At 42.2% G+C, this 26,576-nt stretch overlaps 2 protein-coding genes across 2 annotated transcripts in view; both read right to left on the bottom strand.

Annotated features, from left to right (window-relative positions):
• Positions 1–9,577, bottom strand: part of LOC117255612 (protein AF-17-like) — a 29,958-nt gene extending 20,381 nt beyond the window's left edge. Inside the window, exons 1-5 of the mRNA XM_033624704.2 lie at positions 9,254–9,577; positions 8,295–8,374; positions 8,125–8,179; positions 7,233–7,342; positions 1,336–1,439 (exon numbers count right to left, since the gene is read on the bottom strand). Of these exons, the coding sequence (XP_033480595.1) occupies positions 1,336–1,439; positions 7,233–7,342; positions 8,125–8,179; positions 8,295–8,374; positions 9,254–9,362 (458 nt within the window). The 5' untranslated portion in view covers positions 9,363–9,577. The remainder of the gene's footprint in view (positions 1–1,335; positions 1,440–7,232; positions 7,343–8,124; positions 8,180–8,294; positions 8,375–9,253) is intronic.
• A 3,432-nt stretch (positions 9,578–13,009) lies between these two features.
• LOC117255831 (zinc finger protein Aiolos-like) overlaps positions 13,010–26,576 on the bottom strand; it is a 37,996-nt gene continuing 24,429 nt past the window's right edge. The window contains exons 2-9 of the mRNA XM_033625036.2: positions 23,996–24,068; positions 23,084–23,150; positions 22,625–22,735; positions 19,078–19,482; positions 16,907–17,074; positions 16,382–16,498; positions 15,399–15,509; positions 13,010–14,150 (exon numbers count right to left, since the gene is read on the bottom strand). Of these exons, the coding sequence (XP_033480927.1) occupies positions 13,507–14,150; positions 15,399–15,509; positions 16,382–16,498; positions 16,907–17,074; positions 19,078–19,482; positions 22,625–22,735; positions 23,084–23,150; positions 23,996–24,068 (1,696 nt within the window). The 3' untranslated portion in view covers positions 13,010–13,506. The remainder of the gene's footprint in view (positions 14,151–15,398; positions 15,510–16,381; positions 16,499–16,906; positions 17,075–19,077; positions 19,483–22,624; positions 22,736–23,083; positions 23,151–23,995; positions 24,069–26,576) is intronic.

Here is a 26,576-nt window from a genome sequence, read left to right as displayed (position 1 = left end):
TATCTGTTTGCGATTGGCTATATTTCGCTAAATAGAGCCTGATCCGATACGTTTATGTTAGCTGTCACATAGGTGGTTTTACTCGCGAAGCTTTCATGCACAGTGATGCAACACATGGAGCTGTCGTCAACTCTCCAATGTCCCTCTCCTTCACTCCGCTGAGCTCCAATGTGTCAGAGCAGGGACTGGACCTCGCCCACAGCAAAACACCGCACACGAAAACTGACAGAAAAACTCAGTATGAGACTGTTTACTTATGTTATTCATGAACGTCATAAGCACTTGTTTCATTTCAGCTCAGTGCGAGTCTCTTGCAATTTGCTGTCATCTATGCCGCATGGTGTTTCACCACCCTGCTCAGAGGAGAGACAGACAACCACACTCACCACACCACTGCAAGTGCAACAAAAGCCCAGTGTGCAAAAAGCCAGAAAGAGTCATTTATTAATGTAGCCTCATTCATGTAGATGATGTACAGACAACGGAAATAAACACTCAACAGAATACAGTTCATGCAGGTAGGCTAAGTCAGGCCAGGCTGCACCAATGCAACAAAAATTGGAGAATACTCTCATAAAAAGGGACAGAGAAGTTCCCTCAACACAACAAGGATAAAAAGGTTAAAGGAGAGGGTCATGTCTATACACTGGATTGATTTCTACAACTTTATAGTGCTTGAGCTGTGCACTGTGAGGCTGTATTATCTAGGGAAATAGAAGTATCACCAGATATTCAATATTAAATGACTCAGATTGGGATTGGGGGTAAGAAAAAAACTTGATCGGGGCATCCCTACCATAGTGTTGATGACATACAGTACAGGCCAAAAGTTTGGACACACTGGCCACTCGTTTTTCTTTAGTTAGCTGATTGGTTCTTGCCATAATATGAATTTTAACAGTTGTCCAATAGGGCTGTCAGCTGTGTATTAACCTGACTTCTGCACAACACAACTGATGGTCCCAACCCCATTGATAAAGCAAGAAATTCCACTAATTAACCCTGATAAGTCACACCTGTGAAGTGGAAACCATTTCAGGTGACTACCTCTTGAAGCTCATGGAGAGAATGCCAAGAGTGTGCAAAGCAGTAATCAGAGCAAAGGGTGGCTATTTTGAAGAAACTAGAATATAAAACATGTTTTCAGTTATTTCACCTTTTTTTGTTAAGTACATAACTCCACATGTGTTCATTCATAGTTTTGATGCCTTCAGTGAGAATCTACAATGTAAATAGTCATGAAAATAAAGAAAACGCATTGAATGAGAAGGTGTGTCCAAACTTTTGGCCTGTACTGTATATCCATACAACTCATACACACAGCTTCATACTCACCAGGTTACATGGAAAGCTTGTCTGCAGCCCTGTCTGTTGCAGGTCATGCAGGCTCCACATGCAGCCTTGCTCTCCCTCCCGTGGTCCTCACAGATATAGCAGGTCTGAGGAAGCAGCAGAGACAGAAAGAAACAGAGATGAAGGAACAGAAACACATCAGTTATCAATAATATTGGCAGATGCTACTTTGCACCATGCATGAACAAAGTTGGCACAAAAAACTTTCGCAAAAATGCTGATTCTTTTGGAAAGCTGAACAGCCTTTTGAAGTAGCAGTGCTTCCAGGGCACACTTGTACATTTATGTTATGTGGCCATTAAAGTGAACCACTGTGACTGCAGCGGGGGAAAGTTAAACACTCTTTAATTTGAGTGCAGCCGCAGCTTTAGTGTTTAAGATGAGGAAGTTTTGCTTGTCAGGACAACAGATGGGGACTTCAAACAGGACGCACTTTGCTCCGTGCTCGCTGCTTTGTACAGTAAAACTGTTGACCAGATGTTTGAGAATGCTGTGAAGAAAAAAAAGCTGACACTGAAGAGCTTGTGGCTCGCTGTTTTCAAAAGAGAGCTTTTACTTTGAAGTTTTTTTTTGTATGATGTTGCTACTAAAATTAAAAATGTACTTCCTTTCCTTGTCATTTGCTTCTAATTTTAATAGAATAGGTGTAAAACGGTTGCATGATGACCTGCAGGGCACTCGCACTGATGCAGCAAAAACATCTTAATGTGCAGCCAAGATTTTACAGATAATTGATTTTAGAGCTCAAGGCTAGAATCCATGCATCCTTACCCGTGTAAATGTGCACACACGTCCACAAATTACATGTTAGTATACACAAGCAAACAAATGTTTGCACGCACAAACAGAGATTTTGTACTTCTTCGTCAGTCTCCCCCCTTCCCGTGAGCGGGGCTGTCTGGTTGGGGGGGGGGGGGAGGCCTAGCAACAGGTGCGGGACAAAGGAACAGCGGGCTCTTTACCTTTTTGCTTCAGCCCTCTCTGTTTTGCCTTTTCTCTCCCCTTTCCTCTGTCTTCCTCTACTCCCAACATCCTACTCCTGCTCTCTGCTCCCCTCAGAGGATGTCGGCTGTGTAATGAAAGGCCGGAGACATAACTACACCAAGCGTGTAAAAGGAAGAGTGGCTTCTCAAGTTTTCACTGTCCATTGTAACGCTGTCTAGGAATGCAGGCTGCAAAATCTGGATGAATGGCTCGGACAGAAAAAGCTGCATGCAATTTACTGTAGCTGACACAGTAATATGAAACCAGGCACTCAAACACTCACATGTGTACATTTATATGCAGGCCTGCGCACACACACACACACACACACACACACACACACACACACATTACATACACACAGCACGTCCGCCACTGGCTGCTCAGTCTAATGAGTCCATGCGTCAAATATTGATTTCTTTGTAATGTGCATTGCTTTAAAAAGGCTGCTCTGGTGCACGCTGGATACACCGCTCCCTACTTCTGCTATACACACACTGCCAAGTATCAAAGCCTACGCATAAAAGAAAAAAGGTACAAATGGATACAGTTACAAGACAGCTGATGTATGATAAAGCCATAAAAGCCTGAAAGTAGCCTGTGGTTAAATGGCATGCTTTAAAAAGTACCAAAAAAAAAAAGACATAAGCAGAGCATTTCAGAACCCCCTCTGAGTGTCTGAGCAGGAGTGTAAATGTGGTGATGGTTATGTTCAGTCTGTTTTCCATAGGCAGTCTTACTCTACACTCATGGAAATAAAAGTGCTAACTAGAACCATGTATAGTTCTTTGGCCTTTGCCCATAGGAGAACTCGTTATGGTTCCTAGAAGAGCCTTTTATGAAGGTTCAATCTGGAACTGCTTTCAGAGGGTTATACCCAGAACCCTCTGGAAGGGTTATAACCAGAACCATGCATGAAAGGTTACAACCAGAACTTCCTTTGAGAGGTTGTACAGCGAACCCATCTATGGTGTAATGGTTACTCACTGAACCCTCCCTTACCCCCTTTCCACCAACATAGAACCAAGTCCATTTCGGTTCCTGGACCTATTTTTGAACTGTTCAGAGCATTTTGACAAAAAAAAAAAAAAAAATCCAAAAAGTTGGTTCTTAGCTGGACCCAAAAAATAGCAGTCTGTGACAACATTAGTGGGTGTGTCATATTCTACAGGTCGGAAAGAGCGGATGGAGAAGGCAACGATTGAGAAGTCAAGTGACAAATTCTAAGAAAGAAAAGTTTCAATAGTTTGTCCGTACTTCTTCTTTGGGTATTAACAAGTACCAGTACTTACGGAACACAAGTTTGCAGGAAATCAATATAATCTGCATTTTTGCTACTACTGTTTACTTCCGTTGTGCATTATGCAACACCCTCAGCAGATGACACATCCTTAGTTTCAGTGGTTCTGTACAAATCTGGTGGAAACACATGCTGGCTCGCTTGATAGCACCAAGGTTTCAACGATCCTTAACGAAACCAGTTCAAGAACCAGAGCTAATTTGGTGGAAAAGGAGTTTCTGGGGATTCTATCCAGAACCTTTCTACCTTCTAAGGGTGCTAACAAGAACCCACCCTTAGGTTTCTATCAAGAACCCTTTTATATTCCCAACAATTTCATCTAAAACAGTGGTTCCCAACTGGTCCAGCCATGTGGTCCAGATTTCTCCTTAGTATAAGACATTTAGTGTCATACTTGTGTTTGGCCATGTCATGGAGCTAGTTTGCTGTCTTTGTTACGGAGCTGTCCATTAGTCACTCACTCTACAGCAGGTAGCAGCACTTCAAAATAAAAGCTCTGTGCCAGAAATTCACTGTACTTAAAAATGAAGTGTTTTTTTTATAAACCTGGCACACCTCAGAGTCACTTGAGGTCCATTCAGTATGGACCTGCAGCCCACTTTTGGACCATGACCCACTAGTTGGGAACCACCAAGTGTTTTATCCAGACCGCACACAGGGGGAGCTCTATGACCAGTAACTGACTACATTACCCATAGATCTCTCTCCCACTAACTGTGGTTTACATTTAGCAGGTTAGTCTGGGGCCAAAGAAACCACGTCCAGCAGGCTCAGGGTTTATGGGGCTCCTGAAGGGCCTAGGCTGATTTGGTCCAGCACACTCCTCAACACTCAAGATTCACAATCATGTGTTTATGGGATAGAGAAGCGCAACACACTCATACCGTCATATGCAGTATAACCCCAGTGAAAGTCCAGGAGGGTTTGAAAAACAAGATTCTGCCCAAGCCCAGTGGAGATTTTGTGACATCACTAGTACTACAGCCTTTACTATTTCAACTGCTCAGTAGGGTGGGGAACTGAAACTTGGTTCCTAAATTAGATCTGAATACAAAATGCTGAGTACTGGGTACCTATAAAAAAAGACCATGTGGTATTGCAAAAGTTAAAGTGAATTGACTCGGGGGATTTCAGATACATCAACACTTAATAATACAACTTGAAACACGGCTAAACATTTAATATTCAAGGTTGAGGATACTTTAACACCCATGCTTTCAACAATCCATGAAAAACTCTCTCAAAAAATGGGTCTTCAGAATTAAATGGTTCTGGGCAGAACCTTAGCCCTACAGGAGGAGCCCTTATTTCTAAGACTGTGCATGTTTGGACTGTGTGAGATCCCACTGTCTTTGTATTTTGTCAGTCAATATGCAGCATCAAACTGTTTCATTCACTGTTTACATGGAGATTAAAGAAAAAAGATGATTTTGTTATACAGTATTATTATTTGATGATGGTTTGTACCACCTAACTTAATCGTTTTAATTGCCTTTTTTTTTTATAAATCAAATGAGTATTTTATCTACAAAATGTCAAAAATCCCAGAGCCCAACATCTTCAAATATATTTTTGTCTGACCAACTCAACCCAAAGACTAAAAGATTAAACCAAGCAAGTGGAGCAAATTAAGGAGGCTCTTATTGAAGAAGCTGTCACCGCTGACTGTTTGGAATTTTTGCATGACTAATCACATCACCACAATTCAGCATATGACAATGTGCATTTTGTGACGAAGTGTGGTAAATGTCCCTTCTTTAATTTTTCCCTCGACCTGCCTCATTTCTTTCTTCGCTGGAAATCTCCCACGTTTCCCTGAATGGCTTAACAACCTCCAGAGAGCAGGCGTGACCTTGCCACATTCAGCTCTGGCTTTGTATGGTACGTGTAGGTGGTGAGAGCGACAGTGATGTGGAGCAGAAGAGTTTCTTTTCCCGTTAAGGGAGAAATAAGAGTTGCGCTGTTTCCCAGATGTGTTATAGGTGTGTTGCATCATTGTTTGTTGAAGCTACTGCTGTTGGCGGAAAGAGTGCTTTGGTATTTTCTTTTATGATGGAGTTCTCTCAGTGGGATTGTGACACTGATAAAAAAGTGTTTTTTAAAACTTAGGCCCTGCTCTGTTTTCTTGAGGCAGTGACACTGAAACTGATGTATTCAGTTACAATCTAACTATAGGAGAAGAATTTACAGCTACAAAGATTTATTGTAACTACTCCAGATTTAGTTGTGTTACACCAGTGTGCCAATATAACATCTGAATTTGAGTTCAGATAACAAAACTAAAACTAATAGCTTTCTTCCAAACATATGCTCTACAGAAGATACACTAGTTTTACATTTTAGAAGTGGGGTTGTATGAGGTACTTATCCATAGTCACTGTATTACAGAAAGCAGATGTCAGTCGGCACACCCCCAGTTTGGAGTAGCAGGCAGGAGTGCTAACAGTGTACACAATGTACTGTGGCAGCAGAGGCAGCAGCAGCAGCAAAACATATTTTAGCCATCAGTGTAAGTGTATACTATATTTGAAATATTTTAATTGCTTTACCTTGCCAAAGCAACTACCGATCTGATTACCGAACTGAAGCAGTTCTATCGCTCTGTTGAAAGCCAGACTCCATTATGAAAAACAGTAATTTAACATAGCAGAACACAGGAACTGCTGGTCTACTGCTCCCTTCATCTGTTAGTTATTTTGTATGATTGTGTGAGTTTGACATTAAAAGGGTTAGTTTGGATTCACCAAAGTCACACAATAACACAAGCAAACTAACTAATTGAGGCAGCAATGCACCAGCAGCTCCTGTGTCCAGAGAGCTAAAATGACTGTTTTTCGCAATGGGGTCTTGAGACTTTGACGAGAGCATAGATTAGGAACTGAAGCTGTTAGCGGCCTCCCTGTGGGAAAGGGCTGTCTGACGTCAAGGTAAAGCAGTGAAAGTACTCTCAGTATTGCACACACTGAAACTTTTAGGTGGGATTTATTTTAAGTGGCCAAAATGTGTTTTGCTCCTACCCCTGTCCACAGCAGCGTATTGCTTAGCTCCTGTGTCGGTACCTCTGCTGCCTCTCCAAACGGGGGGCGTGTCAACTGACATCTACTGTAGGTAATACACTTACTATGAATAAGTGCCTCATATAACCGCACTTCAAAATAAATCTGAACTGTCTCTTTAAGAAAAGAAGCCAAAATTTTAATAGATAAAATTTCCAAGTTGTCTGAACTGGTCATTGCCTACATAAAATCTAAGAGAGGACTGGTACAGCTATGTGAATCCATCATTTGGTGCCACTTTTTGATATGTAAGACTTCTCAAAACTTGTGCTACAGACTTAACTTGATTGGAATGTATTAATGTTTGTTACACAGCCTTTGGTGCCTTATCAACTACTTTCTACCACTCAAGGAGGACTAAACTGATACTTTTCAGGTCAGGACAGTCCTAGCAATATCCGCTGGTCATAAATACTACCAAGAAACCATACCGTTTATCCTTAAGTTTTGAGAGCGAGCACTGCACCCCAATGAAGCCCTGCAGACTAACACTGGGTCACTTCACAATGTGTTATCCAGTCAACAGTGTGTGTCCGTACCTTGATGTATCTCTCATGCGGGACGTACTGCAGGATGATGGGCTCCATGGTGAGGACGTTGGCAAACTGCACCTCGGGGATGTAGAGTGCACACACAACGTGGGCCCAGCCTGACGGAGAGATCGGCAGCAGATCAATGACATGACAGCGCCACTTATGAATGATGTGGACATCTGTAGCTTCTGTTCTACTCTAAAGGAATACTTCACCTACAAATGATCATTTGTTTGCTTAGGACTCACCCCATGTTGCGTTGAACGTGGGAAGAAAACCTGGTTTTTCTCACATTTCTACAGTGAATGAAGAATCCAAAAATGGAGAAAATTCTTGATGAATTAAACGAAGTCTGTGTTTAAAAACAGCACACAACTGGTGCAATGTAATTTAAATCTCATTTATCCAGTCGTGTGCGCAGTACTTTGCAAAGTCATGCATTTTTATCAAAACTGTTGTATTTAAAACACTTCCGCATACATAGTCTCACACATACGAGTAGTCTGCCTGCGCTGTTTATGCGGAAGTTTATGCGGAAGTACTGAGCATACAACTGGATAAATGACACTTGGATTATCCTGCACAAGTTGTGTGTGAGAGTGTGTAAACAGATGTTTTGATATAATTTTGCTGTTGTTAAATGTGGTTCCCCTTTCACTCCAATTCACCAAGAACTTTCTCCGTTTTCGGATTCTTCGTTCAACGTAGAGAGATGCAAGAAAAGCAAACTGTTCTTCTGGAATTCAACAAAACACCAGGTGAATAACTGACATACAGCTGATCATTTGGTGGTTGAAGTGTTCCTTAAAGGCAAAGAAGCGGCCCTGCTGCTTCATCCACTGGCTGAGTATCTCAGGGAAACAGCAGGACAGTGAGATGGACAGAAAGTGAGATTTACCTCCACTGTCGGTCCTCTTGAGGGCACCATCTTTGTGGGGACACAGCTCACACCTCTGGGACAAAACAGGAGAGAGCAGAGCTGGTTGTGACTGTGGCATTAATCATACTGAGATGATGCAGGAATGATGGATGGATGTGTTGTGTCATGTCGTGTGTTGACATACTCACCACGCGTGCCGCCCTCTCCTGTGATTCACACTTCCGGCAGAACCACGGACCGGTGGGAACCTGGACAATGCCATAACATGCTGGGACGCACACATGGACACACACACACACAGGAGAGGTTAATGACACTATTTTTGCAATTTTCCAATGCATACATGACTTTCTTTTACATTTGTATTTTCATCATTTTCTATTATATCTTCTATGTTGTGTTGTCATGTTAGTAATATTGAGTGTGGATGACATTTTAGTCAGATAATATTTGAAAAAGAAGAGTACATTTTGGATCTTAAATTTCAGATTGAATATGAGTGAATGGACCCAGTGAGGACATCCTTCAACTCATCCTGCTGTGTCAGCTCCTGGCTACTCTCTTTATTGCATTTTACTGCACTTTTGCTGACTTTAGGAAACAAATCATCCCTACTTGGAAAAATTAACCTGCAGATGAGGGCAGAGTGAAGTCAGCCAGGCATAAATCTGCACAAGCCTCCCAGAGTTGGTGCAACAATCGGTCACTGCTCTGAAATATGACCCTGTAATAAGTTAACTGCTCTCCTTGTTGTCTCATTAGGGCAACAAAGCAAGTGGACACAAGGTAACATAATGTCCAAACCGGCGGGCCTTGCCGGGGCTGTTTTGTCGCAAAACACGCCTCTTGCAGTCTGTCGTGAATCCAGACAAGCACACACACATACAGACACACGCACGGACCTGAAGTGCCATCAAGGCGCCATCCAGGCTCGGTGTCACTCCGCTTGGCCCTGTGTGTTTAATCATGTGTGCGGAGAGGAAACAACAAACAGCACGCCTACCTACCCCTCCCACATACACAAACACGCACGTAGACAGACCTACCCAGAAACCTACCGACCTACCAGCACCTCTGGCTGCCTCCAGCCGCCGGCTCAGCCGCCACAGCTGCCCGGTAATTACACGCTAACAGCGGCTAATGTTACCTTGGTGGACGGCGACGCTGCAGCCGTGTCCATCACAGTAAACCAGGGGGTTCTCTGCCCAGCCTCGCTCGTCGGAACACACGCAGCAACCTCCAACCATTTCCCGCATGCTGCTCCCATACGAAGAAATGTATTTCCTCTCCCGGCAATGGCTCAGACCTCGCCCAGGCCTGTCAAGTGGTCGTCCCGCACTTTAACGCCGCACCGGGCATAGTCGTGGGCCGCTTGCGTCGCGCACTTTTAGCACAGCGGAGAGACGAAATCACGGCGTGGGGTTTGTGGTGCTGCTGCTACGTTTTTTCCGTGATGTCCTCCTCGTCCCCATAGAACCGATGCAGTGCGCATGCTCAGATATAGCCAAGGTAGCAGTAGCAAAGGTAGCAAGTTATTGTTATTTTCAACACCAACCGCTTTTTCACCGACTGTTTTCTGACATTTTAATATTTTAATATTCCTATAAATGTGTCAACATGGTGTCTGAGGTCTGCTCATCTGCTGAGGAGGGTTATAAATTAGATCAGTAAAACATGTGGATCAATCAGTCAAAACCGCTGGCTGCACTCTTTTCTCTATCAATCCTGTTTCAACAGCGCCATCTTCAGGCTGTACTCGGAACAACAAGGCAACAATTACAAGCTATTTCACCATCCAGTGTCCTGGCCTGAAATGAAAAACATCCCCAATGTGAATGAAACACCTGTGTGTAAATTATTGCCTTAACATTTCATTTGACTTCTGATTTATTCCGTTTTTGAAGACAGCTGTCTGCATCTGTATTTTATATTTGTAGACTAAACTCTACCTGGTTGCAGCCAAAACAATAAAAATCAAATAGATGTATCATTCAAATTACAGGTTGTCCAACGGACTGAGGTTTAATCACTCAAACTTTATTTGATTTCTTGTTGGCTCTTAAGGTCAGTGTCCAGTCGTGGATGGACTTCTGAACAGGCCTACCATGCACAGGCCAAGGGGCCCAAGTGTCTTCACCTGCCAAGTGCCATCCAATTTAACAGGTACCAGCAAGGATAAGATAAAAAAGGTCACAGAGGAATGTGAAACAATCACAAAAAGACAAATAATTATCAAAAAGTACACAAAATAATCTCAAAGAAACTCAATATCACTACAAAAAGGGGCAAATCAACCAAAAAGGGACACAAAATTATTCCAAAGAAATAAAAAGACCCAAAAGGACAAAATTACCTTAAAAACAACACAAAATGACCTCAAACAGACACAAAACAACTACGAAGACACAAAATAACCATAAAAAGAGGCAAAATGATTAAAAAGAGATACATAATAACAAAAAAAAAACCACAAAATGACCTCAAAGAAACACAAAATGACTACAGTCACCAAATAATTATAAAAAGGGGGAAAACCAAAAAATATTTTTTTAAATGACAAAAATAACACAAAATGATCTCAGAAAGACTTAACTAACTACAAAATGGACAAAACAAGACATAAAATTATTACAAATAGACATAAAACAACAAAATTACTTCAAAGAGACACAAAATAAAAAGCCTCAAAATAACCACAGTGACTGAAAATAACTACAAAAGGGGCAAAACAACCAAAAAGAGATATAAAACAGCCATAAAAGACACAAAATAACCTTAACAAATTTCCTGAGACACAACATAACTATAGAAAGGGGCAAAACAACCACAGACACAAAATTATTTTAAATAGATACAAAACCAAAAAAGACACAAAATAACCTAAAAAAAAAAAATCACCCAATGGCACAAAATTACCTCAAAGAGACACATAATTGCTATAAAATGGGCAAATCAACCAAAAAGGAACACAAAATGACTACAAGGTGACACAAAAGGACCAAAACAGATACATGAGGAGACACAAAATATACAGAAAGAGGCACAATCCCACAGAGTCTGTTTGTTTCCAAACCTAGGAGAGGTGGTAGGGCCTGTCACATGTCTGTGCCCAGGGGCCCATTATCTCATCCTCTGCCCATGTGTCCAGTGTGTTGTTGCTCCAGTTAAAGTACATCAGCATGGATTTCATTTCAATTTTTGTCTGTCCAATTGACTCCTATGATTCAGTCAGCAGATGTCACCAGAAGACTCATTTTGACTGGACTTGCGTCACTGTTGCTTTATGACTCCTGTCTGTGACTGGCTGAGTAAACTCTGTCTGGTGGGCCAGTTTTATGGTGGAAATGGGACTTCAGACACTGAGTTTTGGCAGAAGCAGAGCTTTCTAGAAGCTAAACTAATTCCCTTTCAAAGCTGATGTGTCAAAAATATCCTCCATTAGTCCTTAGGTTGTTTCTTATCCTCCTACATCACCACAAACCACCCTGATTTCAATTTTAGCTTTCTGCTCTCTTACTCAACAAACTACTCAGAAGAAAAATGCCCCGAAGTCGACCTCTTCTAATTGGAAAAAGAGAAGCAGCCCGGTTGTTTTTTTGAAATGGATGACTGGGCTTTTTAATCTGACGTATGGACATGAAGCTGCAGTGACAGTTGTCTCACAAGTGTCACTTCTCTTCAAACCCAAAGAGAGAAAAAAGGGAACTGGCACTGATGGAGAGAAGAGATAGCGCCGTGGCAGCTGGATGAAGCTAACACCCTGTTCTGGTCTGAAGGCAGCAAGGCGTGACTGAGTCCCTCTGCTGACATGTGGGCGATGTACATCAAAATTCATATACACACCACAGCCTAGACACTGACTTAGTGGCTAGTCGGAGCCTACACTTCCCCAGAAGACACTGATATAGCTGTCAGGGGCGGCTCCTGAAGTTTGTCATTTCATAAATTCCCACAAATCATATGAGCATAAATGTTACACTCACACAGATAAATTCCCATATGTGGAGTTTTACTGGCAGACATTTATTACTATCTACTCTGTGGGTGAAGTGAGAGCGAGGTGGGAAGAGTGAAACTATTGATTAAAATCAGTTCTGCTCATTCTCTCGTTGAGCTTCCCTCCAGTTGAAGAAGGAATAAATACACAAACCTATTCATCTAGTTTGGGACCCCCAGCTCCATTTTTACAAACTCCTATTAAACCACTTTGGGACCCACTGCTGTGGAGCGATGCACAAGTCACTCATGCAGTACCACACTTCCTCCAGCAGATGGACGCTGGTGTGAAGAGACTTAAGATACACTAACATTTATTTCCTCAGCATCCGGGGAAGAAACGGAGATGTCTAAATCCCATGATGAAATTAGGAGACAATCCTATCACAAAAAGAAGTGTCATTTCACATTTTACCGTCATTTGATCATTTTCACATCACACCAATTTTAGATCCTGCAGTGGCTCGTCCTCTTTGTTGCTGATGTGATGTAACATAACAGCTTTAACATGCTTTCAGAGTATCTTTAGGTGTTCAGACGCACCTAACATTTAATTTAGACCTACTCTGACTTCTACATCCCCCTTACCTCTGTCCTCCTTAGACAGACTTATCTGTGCTTTCTATATATATATAGGCCTCTATTCTGTGTGACTAAAACGTCTCTGCAAAACTGTGAGCCATTTCTAACTTGCGTATATAATATTCAGGAGTGAGAAACCAACACATGGTGCAGAGCGAAGTGATGTCCTTTGAAGCCGTGAACTGCACTTCTCTCAAAACCACAGCCTAAAAGGGAGACATGTGACCTTGTAGATAATAGGATCTTTTTTTCTGCAGTCTTGAATTGGCAAGTGTTTTTAACAGAAGCTGAACTTCTCTTGACAAGGTGCAGGTCTAATATGTGTGATGAAGGAAGAGAGAGGTTATCTTTTATTTTTACACCTTTACACAAAGAACAAGAAAGAAGAAACAACAGCAGATACACAATAAACACATTCATATTTGCTACTTTGTTAAACATTTGAAAGTAAATGTGGCATATATGATATAAACAGTTGCTACAGCGGTGATGGAGAGGAAGTAGAATTACTCCCGCATAAACTCTTTACAGGCCATCTTTTCAGATGAGTACGGTATGACTAAAAACACTCTGATACACGTCACACTCCTCCTAACGTCTCTCTCAATCTCTCCTTCTCTCTCACATACACACACACACACACACACACACTCATACATAAAGGACAGACAGAGAGAGAGAGAGAGAGATAGCTGCTACTTCATGCTTTCATTTCTGATACCACCAGCTACTTATATGAGTAAATCTGTGTATGTGTGTGCTCATACAGAGTTATCTGTCTGAGCATTTGTCTCTGTGTGTGTGTGTGAGCATGAATGAAAGCTACTTCAGTTCTAGGCGGTGCTCGCCGCGGGCTATGTGGGAAGAGAACTCGTAACGGTCCCGGCTGCGGTGGCCGCAAACGTTGCACTCAAGTGGGTCGCGGAAGCCGTGGCACCCCATGTGGATTGTGAACATGACATAGTCCAGGAAGATCACCCTGCAGTGGCCGCAGGAGTACACTGCCCCTGGCAGCGCCCCACCCTCCCCGTCGGCCCGCACCACCCGTAAAGCCTCCAGCAGTGACAAGGGGACGGGCTGGGCGTGCGGGTGAGGGATGCCGTTCTGATGGTTCAGCCCGCCCAGCAGGTGCCCTAAGTTGTACATGACAGGCTGGGACATCTGGGAGCCGTCAGTGTGGAACGAGTCCATACCGGGAGGCGGCTGGGCAGCGTGAGGGAGGCCCAGCATTGGCATGCCCATCTTGTGGCCGTTAGTGAGGCCCATGGGGTTGATGTCGTTGCGGGTTAACTGGATGGGATAGGGCCTGCGAGAGGGGGCTGGGTCGCCGTCTGGCCCTGTGACGATGGTTTGTTGCTGATGTGGATGGGTGTTGGGCTCTGGGGAGGCTGGCGGAGGCTCCTTGATGTCTGTCCGGTAGACCAGCTCCCTGTTAAAGCTCAGGTCCAGGCAGACACCGTTGTCGCCTACACCAAGAACGCATGAGAAGAGAGAGCATTCAACACTCTGCAGGAAATGGTTTCACATACTTGATCCAGACCAGAGAAATACCACAGGCAACAAGCAGCAGTTAAAACAGTTATTGCTTACAGATGGAAGAAGATCTAATAGAGATCCTAAGGGGTCCTCACTTTGGTGTTGAGTAGAGGCAATGAGAAAAACGTGCACCCCCAGCAGGGCAACACAAAACAGAACTTACACAGTGAACTGGAACATGCCAGGTTCACAGGACAGAAGAAGCTTTAAAGCATCCTGAGCCAGCAGTTGAGCTTGGAGGCATGAGAGGACAGAGGGCTGAGAGGAAGCAGACGACGCAGACGAAGGCCTCTACTGCAGCTGCAACGCAGGAGAATAGACAGAGGCACCTGCTCACGTTTCTCGCCTCCCGCCTGTTCTCTCTCTCTGTGGTTACTTCTCTTTTCCCCCTGTGGTTGTCATATTGAAAGATCTCACTTCATTTGTCGAGCTGATAGAGATGGAGTTTTTTTTTTTTTTTTTTTGCCAATACACCCTCGTTTGCAAGCAGCTTGAGGGTTGATTACGAAACTACAACCCAATGTTAGGCCTAACCAGAGAGGTGAGAGCCAACTATTGAAAAACATTGTGTGTGTAGGGCCCTAAAGTCAGCCATTTACTGAAACCGCTATCTTTTGATCATTTATCACTCAGGCAAATTATCTGAATTTAAATCAAACCACACAAAGTAATTAAATGAAGTTTCAAGTACATGTTTTTCTCTCTTTCCCTCTCTCTTTTTTTCACATGTATCCATTTATTAACCATGCATGGTTACCAATACCCACCTATGACACAATTCTCGCAGAGAATTTAGGACAGTGGCGACCACTCTTGGGTGCGTGCAGGTATGAGGCAGGTACTCTGCCCTCAATTCCTGTTTGGCAAGAGATGGAGGCCAGCAAAGACAGACAAACAAGTAGCTTAGACAGACGGCAGGGAACCATTAACATACTTCAGTATGATATAAAGCAGAAAGCACATGTAAACAGAGCATAGCATATTATAGCTGCACAAAATAGTCAGAAGCCACTAAGGTAGCAAAATAATCAAATTAACAAAATGCAGGCATTCTTAATCTATTGTGTAAATCTGAAGTAATGCAAAAAGCTGCTTTAAAACTACAACACAAGTTTTTTTCATCTGCTTGAGGTCAGCGCCTTCACTCATCTCGTTCAAGTCTGCGCCGCTGCTCTTACCAGTAAACTTCTGTGGCATCGAGCTCTTCCGTTTGGCTACGTTGCTGGCGAGCCTATCGAGCAGCAGTGCACGCTCAGTGCCCATCTGAGTCCTGGATGTCTGGCCGTCCTCTGTGTGACAGCAATTGCATGAGAGAGTAAGTGCAACAAGGAAATGAAGATCTCTTCACGACCAAAAAATTATCACAAGTAAAAGGAGAGCAGCTGTCCACCTGTCAAAGCTTTTAAGCTTATAAAGTGAAGTTAACAAAAAAAAAATCCTGCAAAACATACCAGCTGCTCACAGCTGAGTCAAACTGGGAGGAACGAGATATTAATTTGAGATCAGAACCTCCTTTGACCTCACTTCCTGGTGGGGTTTGACTTCACCAGTGCAGGAGGGGAGACCACAGGATGAGGATGTACTTCCTCACCACTACGGCACTATCAGGCATAAACTTACGACATTTGGTGACCACACAAGCGGAGCATTGTATGTGTGTTGCAACTGTGCAACTGTCCTGTCAGTGCTTAAAGCCATTTTTGGGGGGAGGTTATAGAAATAGAGGTGTGTGTGTGTGTGTGTGTGTGTGTGTGTTGAGTGTCTGGGCTGAGACATTTGCCCTACATACTTGGCTTCCCCTTTGCCGCTGCAGACATTAGAAGCGGTCTTCATATGCCGACATTAGAAGCGGTCTTCATACGCTGTGCCTGCACACCACAGCAGCCATAACCTATTTAGCTGTAATGATGGGGTAACTGCTGTAAGCTCATTAATTTAATGAGGCTATAAAACAGGACCTGTTTGCAATAACAGCTTTAATTGTGCGCTCCTTATGTGCAAATGAGTTTATGTAGACTGTGCAGTGGTCTGATCACATTAGCAGCTATAAGTGTGAAGTGTGAGTTTGCATGTACTGTGAAAACGTGTCAGAGTTTCAAAGATGTTGCTGATGAAGCGAGTGTCAGAAAGTGGCGTTGAGACGAATGCTCACTGTGCTCACCTCTGTCAGCAGGACCTTTGCTCTGAATGTACACATGGCACCTCTCTCTGTGCTCTTCGAGGGAGCTTCGCTGCTTGTAGCTGCGACTGCAGTGGTTGCACTTGAAGGGTTTCTCTACTGTGAGCACAAGTTTCAGTTAATCACCAACACATTAAACATCAACACCATCTAGCAGGTACAGCCTGTATTATTTCCTTAAGCAAGTGGTTTCATACAAAACTGATGATGCACACATTACGGGCTGTGTGGTGCGGTGTGTCTGCAGGTAAAACACGTGAACTGAAAGTGAGTGAGTAAGTTTCCAGGGGTAAATGAGTAAGATATCATTATGTGATGTGTGTAACCGTGTGAGAGTGCATGGCACGGTGTTACTGGAAAAGCAGTGCAGGCTCAGCAGACCTTGTGTGTTAAGATTCAAAAGGAGTGAGAAACCAACAAGAGGGAGTGAGAAACCAACCAACATGTTACTGTACACAGGTGCATACAGTATCAGTGCATGTGAGCAAATGTGTGGCTGGCTGGTACCAGAGTGGGTGCGCAGGTGCCCACTCAGAGCATCGCGTCGACGACAGGCGTAGCTACACATGGGGCATTTGAAAGGCTTCTCCCCGGAATGCAGTTTGATGTGGCGCAGCAGGTTTCCCTTCTGGGTAAAGGAGGCCCCACACTGCGTGCAGTGGAATGGCCTCTCACCTGGGGGAGTTAAACACACCATGAAAAACAATCTTGTAGTTAAACACACACACATTTTCATAGAAAAAATTGTAAGCATTTCCCTGACCTTTCAAGGACCCTTAACAAAATTTACATGACCTTTCACAACGTATAAGCACATTGACAGATCTATATGTACTCCAAATGTTAATTATTGTACTACACTTACTGTATATACCAAAGAAAACATCACATATTGATGCACATCAGAGTTACATTTGTTCCAGGCCTGAAAATTGAGATTTAGAGATTTAGATGTCTTTCTTTCTTCTTTCTTTCCATGACACTGGGAACCCTGAACATGACATTTGCCTTTTCATGTATTGATCATGCGACATTTTTTTAATTTCATGTTAAAGTTGGTTTATTGTAAATTATCTGATACTACAGAGTCTGTGTTGGGTTGATTTGTTCGACTGTATACGACTGTTGAAAAACACATTAATTTGGTGTTCACAACCTCTTAAGTGGGAATTTTTCTGAGAAATAAACTGTTTTTGAATGATTTACTCTAGCTGTTGACCCTTCTCATGTCCCCACTTTAACAGTGAGTTGCGAAAAACACCAAATCATTCACCATCTTCAAAAAGGGAACAAGGCAACATCCATGGTGATTGTCAGAAACCAAGAAACGACGTTCTCACGACTCAAACCACACAAATGCCAAACTCACTGTGCACTTGACTTCCCATGTTGAAAACACAGCCTCATGAGTTCCATCTGAAGGCGGCATTACTCTACTAGTCAACTCTGCTCCTCAGTAAAATGATGAGTAGAGTTTTCTGCTAATAAATGATGATGTGTGCAGAAGCAGCTCTGTATTTCTCCACAGCAACAATACGACTACATACGGATAGAACAGGGGTGGAATTTTAATTTTAAAGGTGGGTGGGACACATTTAGTGCACGCAGATTGTAAAGTGAAGCCTGCGGACTCAAGAAAAGATTACTTTAACTTCATATAAGATGGTATGTTGGTACGGTTTGGACATCACATTGATGAAGAAACTTTGTCCATAAAAAATAAAGGTACATTTTTCATGTCTATATGTAACAAACTATGCAAACATTAACAGTAACACTTTATTTGGATAGTTCACCCACAAATAGTTTATACAGTATTCGAAGAATTTTAACAGCATCTTCGTGGAGATTCAACAACTCAACTGTTTCGCTTTATTCTGTAGATGTTTATCTTTAGAGTATATGTGATAATTCATTACATATTCTCAACTGTTCATTCAACCTATGCTGCATAAGTATTGTTCATGAACTTCCGCATTTACTCCACAGATAAACATCTGCAGAATAAAGCAAAATTGTTAAAACTCAACTATTAAACTCTTGAAATGTTACAAATACTGCACACACAACTGTTTTAATCTCCTTTATACTTGGAGATATATCAAAAATTATATTACAACTATTTAATGCTATGCAGCTCAGGATTTCAAAATGTATCTCCTCTTACAACGTTGTAACTTGACACTCACTATAACAGATACTGTTGGTACTTTTAAAAGTTTAAAAGAAGTGTGAAGTGTAAATTACACCCCTGGGATAGAAAAAAAAGAAAAGAAAACGTGCGCCGATGTGAACATTATTTTCCAGTGTGACTCTGCTCTAAGCATGCATCATATAAATAAGTTATTTCAGGAATTGCATAATTAGTGGAAAAATAATGACTATAGACGCACCATGATGTGTTGACCTATCTGTTTACAAATCAAGTTATTGCATGTGCTTCATATTTAAACAACGACAACAGAGGGTATTTCACAACCTCTTGCTGTTGCTGCAGCACTGGTTAAGACACGTGCGTCATGTATGATGCAGACTTATGTTTTCCTAATTGTAGTTACTCAATCAAACATCTTGACCTAGTCAATACAAGGCACTATCTTCCAATGTTATCAACAGAGTGATGATTGCGCAACAGCTGTGTTTGAGGTCAGGTGCTCTGGCTGTGTTCCTGTGCTTACCCGTGTGGCTGCGCTTGTGCACCAGCAGTACGTTGATGCTGACGCAGGACAGGCCACAGATGTCACAGTTGAGCTTGCCTGTCGCCTGGATGCGGGGGGCCACAGCTCCAGGCGCAAAGGTCCCTTCTGCACCCGCCACCGCTGCTGCTGTGTGGGCGTCTGGCAGGGCGGTGCTGTCGTAACGTGAGCAGTCCACCAGTGACAGGTCCTGCGGCTCGTTCAGGGCATCTCCTTCTTCGTCCCCGTCCTCGTCGTCCTCCTCTATCCTCTCCTCGTCAAATCCTTCCTCCGTGCCATCCTCGCTTGCCCCTTCTGCTTCCTCTTTTAGCACAATCTCTCTTTCTTTTTCAGCCTCGGGGTACTGCTCGTTATCTTCCATCTCCTCTGCCTCCGTCTTTATCATATCTAAGCAAGGAGGAAGCATGGGAGAAGCAAAGATTATATTTGGAGTGACATTTGATGTAAACACACATGAAGTGACCGATACATGCGATAAAAAAGCAGCCATTTACAGAGATAGAGAGAAGACATATGGAGAGATGTGTAACACACACACACAACAGTACATATGTGTCTTCACTTCCAAATAAGGCACTAAAAAAACCTGAGACTCCACTCCAAGCAGAATGTGAGACGCTGTCACTTCTACATTTGTATTTATAGTTGATGTTTTGATATTAGCACTAACACATCTCCAAAGTGTGGGTAGCTCAATTTGGGCCGATAAAAAATGTCACAAAGAGATTCAGAAGATGTGTGCTCAAGATAAGGGGGAAGGCATTTCCTCTGAATATACAGAAACTAGAACCAGGGCAGGAGAGAGGCAGCAGGGGCCTCATACAGACAACACCAATTCCTCGTCTGCTTTTAAAAAGAGATTTCAGATTGACTGTTTGTTACAAATGCTGCAAATTCAGCATTAATCTGCACCAAAGGTCCTCCCTAATTTCCTCCACCATGCAGCAGAGCACTAATTCTAGTTCTTGTAATCATATCCAAGATTTTCTTTGACCATTTTCTTAGCCCCTTGTCCTTACCCCCACCCCCCCCACAGGTCAAACTTCCACACCATACAGGATATAAATTACTCAACACCGCAACTATTGACACGCAAAGTCCCGAGCGAGGCCTGGGTTTACAGGACCTCTCACCTAGCCTCTTGCTCAGTGTCAACGAACCCTCTGCGTACTTCAGTTCCATCCAGAAACCACACTGTGGTATTGGCGGTGGCTGGTGATGAGCTAAAGAGCAGCGCCTTGTATTGTGGAAAGCGCTCAGAGGTGCTATGGAAACTTTGCACGCACAGAGCTCCGAGAGGCCCGATATAGAGTCCAGGGTCTCAGAGCAGTGAACCGCAGGCTGTGCATCAGACGCAGAGCAAAGCTTTAGGAAGTGCACCCAGCGGGGCAGATGGGTGGCAGTCAGAAATAAATAGGAGAGCTGACTGTAACACCATCTTTTTTTTTAAGTGACAAAATAAGGGACGAACGCCACCAAGTCTGAGAGAAAACATTTACATACTTAAAATATCATGTGTGAAACAAGGTGGTCACTATTTAGAAATGTGACAGATGCTTGGTGTGAGGGTATGTATGAAGAAATAGCCCAGATTCTCACTGCATGATTATTGTGGCCAAAAGTGTTCACGACAATGCTATTATATAGATATCTACATAAAATTGGAAAAAAAGCTATGAAATTAATCTTTTACTTTGCTTATTTTGTCTCTTTATTTTGGCAATTACACTCGAAATACAAGTGTAGAGAGGTGAAGAGAGAATCTGTAACCATAACTGCACAGAATCACACAAAAAAGAGCAATTAAGGCGACCAAATGGCGTTGGGGGAGGGAGACAAAGCAAGAATGGAAAGAAAAAAAAAACAGAAATGAATTAAAAGGAGCAATACCAGAATGTTGCAACACTCCTACCAACAATGTTCACATACCATATTATATAATTAAGATGTAAGCTTTATCGCACAGTACATGATGCAGCAGTGAAGAACAAAACCAGACTGAGGTTGACCTGGCACTCATGTTGCCTTACTCCATCTGAACAGTGTTGAAAGCAGATGAAATCAAACTCTGAGAATTATTTGCTGATGATTTTGCACTGAATGAAACATGATGATGAGCATCAGTGCAGGAGACCCAAAAAAGGAGGCTACTCCAGGAGTATGAGAGCAACCAAGACCTTCATGATGTCTCATCAGCTGAATGACATTCAAATGGCTCCAACTTCAAGAGCTCTCCCATAATATAAAATCTCTCTTCCTAGTTGATAATATTTAATTTCATCTAGTTTAGTTTTTAATCATATTTCACTGAAATCAAAGAGTAAACTCCCTTTCTTGTTCCTATGAGTTGAGAAAAACCCTTAACATAAATGCAGCAATGCACAGTGGTCACGCCAAAGACAAGAACAGCATTTTAGTTACTTTGTTAGACTTGACGTTTTTCCAAACAGCAGCATTTAACTGTATTAAATCTCAACTAGGGTGGGCAGTAACACATTACAAGTAGCTTACATGAATAAAAAATGTACTTTTTTAGGGGATGAGTACTTTTTATGTCCATTTTTATAAGCTCTTTACATTTTTGTTTCCGTAATCTACTTTTTACTTCACTTCATTTGCCATTTATACCTTTGTTAGAACGAGTCTGCTCTACATGTGGGGACTGAGTGTAGGGGTTGGGGGCTTGAGGAGCACCTCATCTGCAGATGTCAAGTTTCCATCTGCCCGGAAGAAACAGAAGCACCACCTGTCTTTTGACCACAATGCAATGATGACTGAGCAAAACCAAGAACAAGATGCAGCTACCAGCAACAATCCCTGACCACATCTGGTCGCACTTTTTATACCAAAATCTAAAAGACAACAGGTACATGAAGAAATGCTTGCCGAGTCTCCAAAAAAACACTGACATCTCCGCTTTAAAAACTCGTCTTCTCACCTCCTCAAGCACATTCACGGATGTTGCACATACTGTCGGTGAAAATGTAGTTAGCTAGCCAACATTAGGTGTTAATTTCTCATGCAACATTTTACTTTGATGTTATGATAAGGTAGAAATTGGTGGAGAGGAAGAGATGAGGGAAAGTGGGAGATTGTTCATATCTCAGTTGTAGAGGCTATCCCTGTTCAACTGATTAGCCTACCTGCTCTACTTTATTGAGACACCCTGCACACCCTGAAATATTTAAATGGAGAGTAACTTGAACTTGAACAAGGTACTTTTTTACTTATACATGAATAGGTTTCTAAAATAGTAATTCACAGTTATACTTGTGTCATTTCTTTTTTATAAAAGTAACTGTACTTTAACTTAAGGATAGATTTTCAGTGCTCTACCCACCACTGAATACCAGGGATTGTAACACCACCCCCCCACTTTCTCCAACTGTTCGTAATGTCCGTGGACAAAAGAAGTGATAGTAAGATGCAGCGTGGCGTGATGGCTAAAATGTAAGGCGTAATGGAAAGATGTCAAGTGTGTGTGTGAGTGTGTGGGGGTATCTGTGCGTGGTGGTGGTGGGGTACGTACGTGGATCTGTCACACCTTCAGCACACTGTATTCCATTCTCGCTGAATGACTTGTCTTCCCTCTGTTCTTCCTCCTCCTGTGGCTTCACATCTGCAACACCACTGCAAATGTCTGAAAAAGTGACACGTGCATGTGCAGATAACTTTGTGTTACTTTTTGTTTCATTGGAGGAACTTCAAACCAGTGAACTACAGTTCTCCATTGGAATAATGAACTCTTAAAATCAATTTTTGAACAATAACTGTGCAGGTAGACTTCATCATCTTGCTGCTGAGGGACAACTTATGGTCTGCTATCAACTGCAGCCCGCACAAACCCCCTCCACATACACAGCTTTCAGTACTCTACAGTCATGTGTGCTCAGGCAGTGTGGTCGCCTGGATGGTGGCAGCTGTGGAGAAATGTGAGCAGCCTGATCACATACACTCTCACACTAGAGACAAGGAATCAGACACTCACCCATCCCGTCTCCCTCTGGGGCGCTAAATTCAGGATCTTTATCTTTGTTCATGATGATCAAAATGTTCTGCGGAGAGGAATTACAATATTTGCTTAATGAGAGGTAGTTTCCAAATGTGTGTAACCACTTCAGATTCCTTCTCATGGCGCTTTCAGAACTAGACAGGTTTACAGAGCAATGAAGAGAAAGAAGACTTTAACACTGTTAAAAATGTTTGTTGCACACATTCAAGACATTTTATGTGACATACTGATAAACTTTTCTTAATACTCTTGACTATTAAAAATCCCCCTTACTATCTCTACACAGCATGTAAAGAAATAGAAACAACACTCTGCATCTCACTGTTCCTGTTGGTTGGACAGCAGAAAGAGAAGTTTATAAAATAAAAAAAAATGGGGGTAAAAGCCCACGGTTGACTGCTCGACCCTGTCACTACATTTAGCCTTATGAGAAAGAGATAATGTTCACTGCACATGTACTTCCTGCCAGGTCTGTACATAGGAGCAAGTGTAAAAGAGCTTTCAGTGCTAACAGACAGTGAAACTCCAACACTAGTAGTTTCAAAGTGAATTAGGACATAAGCTTTTAAAAATCCACTTTAGACACCCTGTATCAGCCTTCATTGAACTTATAAAAATTAATATAAATACTTCAAAAATGTTTATCATAAGTGTTTCTGTAAAAGAATAAAATACTGTAGTAGAAAAGTGTTTATAATTCACAGAGCTGTAACTACTCTTACATCATATTCAGTGAGGAAAATACAGCAGTGACAAACTTTCTCACACGGTCAAAATGAAATTGAGAAGCGCATGTTTACAAATTAGAATTAATCCCAAGCTACTTCTTTGGTTTTATAGTTTGTTGTTAGATTACAGTAAGTCTGAGTAAAGATAAAATGGTCTGACCTGCTTTTTGCTCAGCACCCGGAGGAGACTGCTCTCGCAGTAGGAGATTCCACACTCCGCCACTGGACTTTCTCTGAATATGGAATATACGTAACGTCACTACGGTGAATTTTGGAGCTATCCCTTAAAGGAACAGGAACTTATTTTGAAAAAGGTCGAGCAACAAAGACCAAAGCATGTTTATACAGCAGAGTAACAACACAAGTGAGTAAGATTACTCCTTACAGTTTCCATGATCATAACACAAACGGCCCTTTACTAAAGTTTAACATGTAGAGTCTGTAACACTGTGCGATTATAAGTGAAACAAAGACCTAAATATGGGTTCTATCTCAATTCAGGCGGTCCACATGGTTTCTGACTTGTTTCAATTTAAGGAGCTATCACTCCATCTTGTGGCCAAACTACAAAGCTGCTTCCAGTTCTAACTTTTCACTCCCCAGAGCTGGTACAAAATAAAATCATTTCAAAATAGTACTGTAGCTCCTTCAACACATCTTTGGATTTTCTATTCGAGTGTGTTGCATGCCCAGTTCTGATGACATCTGGCTCTTGTTCATGTTGAGTGCAAAGGTACTCTGAGTTTAACAACTACACCCACTTTTTAAACTTAAGGCATTTTTTAAGGGCTAAAAATCATCAACTCTGGAAATTAAGACAAAAAAATCTGCTTAAAAATAGAAAAATTACAGCCTATGGAGCACTGGATGATGGGGTGCCCTGATGGCTTCTGGGTTAAGGCACCAAGCATGAACAGCAATGTCACCGGTTTGCAAGGGCATCACTTTAACATGAAAACTGGTGGGGACTCAAGGGCTCAGATAAAAACATCAACCTCCTTTTAATCGGTCCTCATATGCGACTTTAGGCAGTGTAATGAAGGGATCGGTAAGAGGTCAAAGTAGGTAACTACAGTGGGTCAGGATAAAAAAAGGCGAGGCAAGGCTACTACCAAGGGTATAGGTTTCATTTCAACGTTGGAGGCAGCTCATATAAAGCAGGAGCTCTGGGGGGCCTGCCCCATTAAATATTGAAAATTAACACTTTATTTCCTGCATTCTGGTTGTTTTTTAATCACTAATTTATGGTGCAAGTGTCTTATGTCACCACATTCATCATTTCATAATAAGAATATAATGGTTATATAATGCACTCAGGCTCTCAGGCATTCTATATCACTTCCAAGTATTTATTCACATGTAGATAAACTTCTCACTTAATGTTATGCCTGCCGAGTCAACACACATGTAGACATGATTTACTCTTCAGTCTTCTTTTGTTTGGGGAAGTAACCTCTTTGCGCATGTGGCACCTATTTACATCAATGATGCATTAATTCATTTAAATTAATTAAAAACCCCCTGGACTTGAAAAACTCATATGTGTTGTTGTGTCCATGGGGAAAGAATGGAAACAAGAAGAACTTGTTAACGTGTTAAGAATTTGTTAAAGTTATGATAAGTGCTGCACAATTTTGGGTCAGTTTAGACACAGTAGGCTCGGGGGGGATTTTTTTTTAAGCTTAGGTTTTTTACGTTATTTGTTACTTCTTTATATATACTGCATGGTATGTTTTCTAATTGTGCAAATAAAACACTCAAACTGTTCTCATTTGTTGGCTGACATTCTTGGTGCAAGCTATTTTTAAGAGGATTTTTAACAAATTATGCTTTTAAAAAGGGATGGTGACACGTCCCCAACGCCCTCAGCATAAATGACTCCTTTGCCAGTTCATGTCCGGCCAGAGACTTTGGATACAGATCATTCCCCATCTGTCCTTCCCCTCACAGGCTTAAAAAGTCCCGAAAACTAATAATAATAATTAAAAGACAATGGTTGAAACACGTAAACACATCTGTTGTAGCTCTGTTTGTCTGTTTCAAAGATTGTTGAACTATGTGACTACAGTCACACACACTCAGCAGCAAACATCTACAAAACAAAATTACCAACCACTGCTAACCTCTGAGTAACATCCTGAATGCTCCCCCCGCACCCCCCAAACACGCACACACACTTTATTGTGCAATCCAGTATTGTATAATGACAACAATAAATCCTTGAATCCTTGAAACACACTCACAGTAAAACACCTCATAAATGACACGTAATCAAACTGTTGGCTCTCTTGCAGAACCAGCGAGCAACTCCACCAACTACTAACTGCTTTAGTACATTGTTATTACAGTCAGTCGAGCTATTTACTCCAAACTGACCAGATGTACTTTTTCTTTTAAGTATTCAACTTGCGAAGCAGGAAGTGGCAGAATCACAGCAAGGCCACTGATATCTTGATTAATTCCTGATCATATACTGAGCAGGGACGGATGAGGAATCTGGGTGCCGTGTAACTAACAACACACGCTGCGGCACCCACCTGAGTGGTGCACGGCCTTGTAAGGCTTGGCTCCGGCCCATGGCCCGCCTATGGCAACCAGCTACCAGGCGGAGGAAAAAAGCTGAAAGAAAGCACACTCACAAAGGCATTACAATACATGCTGGGTTTCCATGGCAAAACGGAGGCAAAGGAACACAAGAAAAAAAAAAAAAGAGAGAGAGAGAGACGTCGACCAATAAAAGC

This window comes from Epinephelus lanceolatus, chromosome 3 (assembly GCF_041903045.1).
Source record: "Epinephelus lanceolatus isolate andai-2023 chromosome 3, ASM4190304v1, whole genome shotgun sequence".
In the NCBI taxonomy this organism is placed as follows: Eukaryota; Metazoa; Chordata; class Actinopteri; order Perciformes; family Serranidae; genus Epinephelus; species Epinephelus lanceolatus.
Note: the sequence above shows the minus strand (reverse complement) of the source record. Positions and strands in the feature narration are given on the sequence as shown.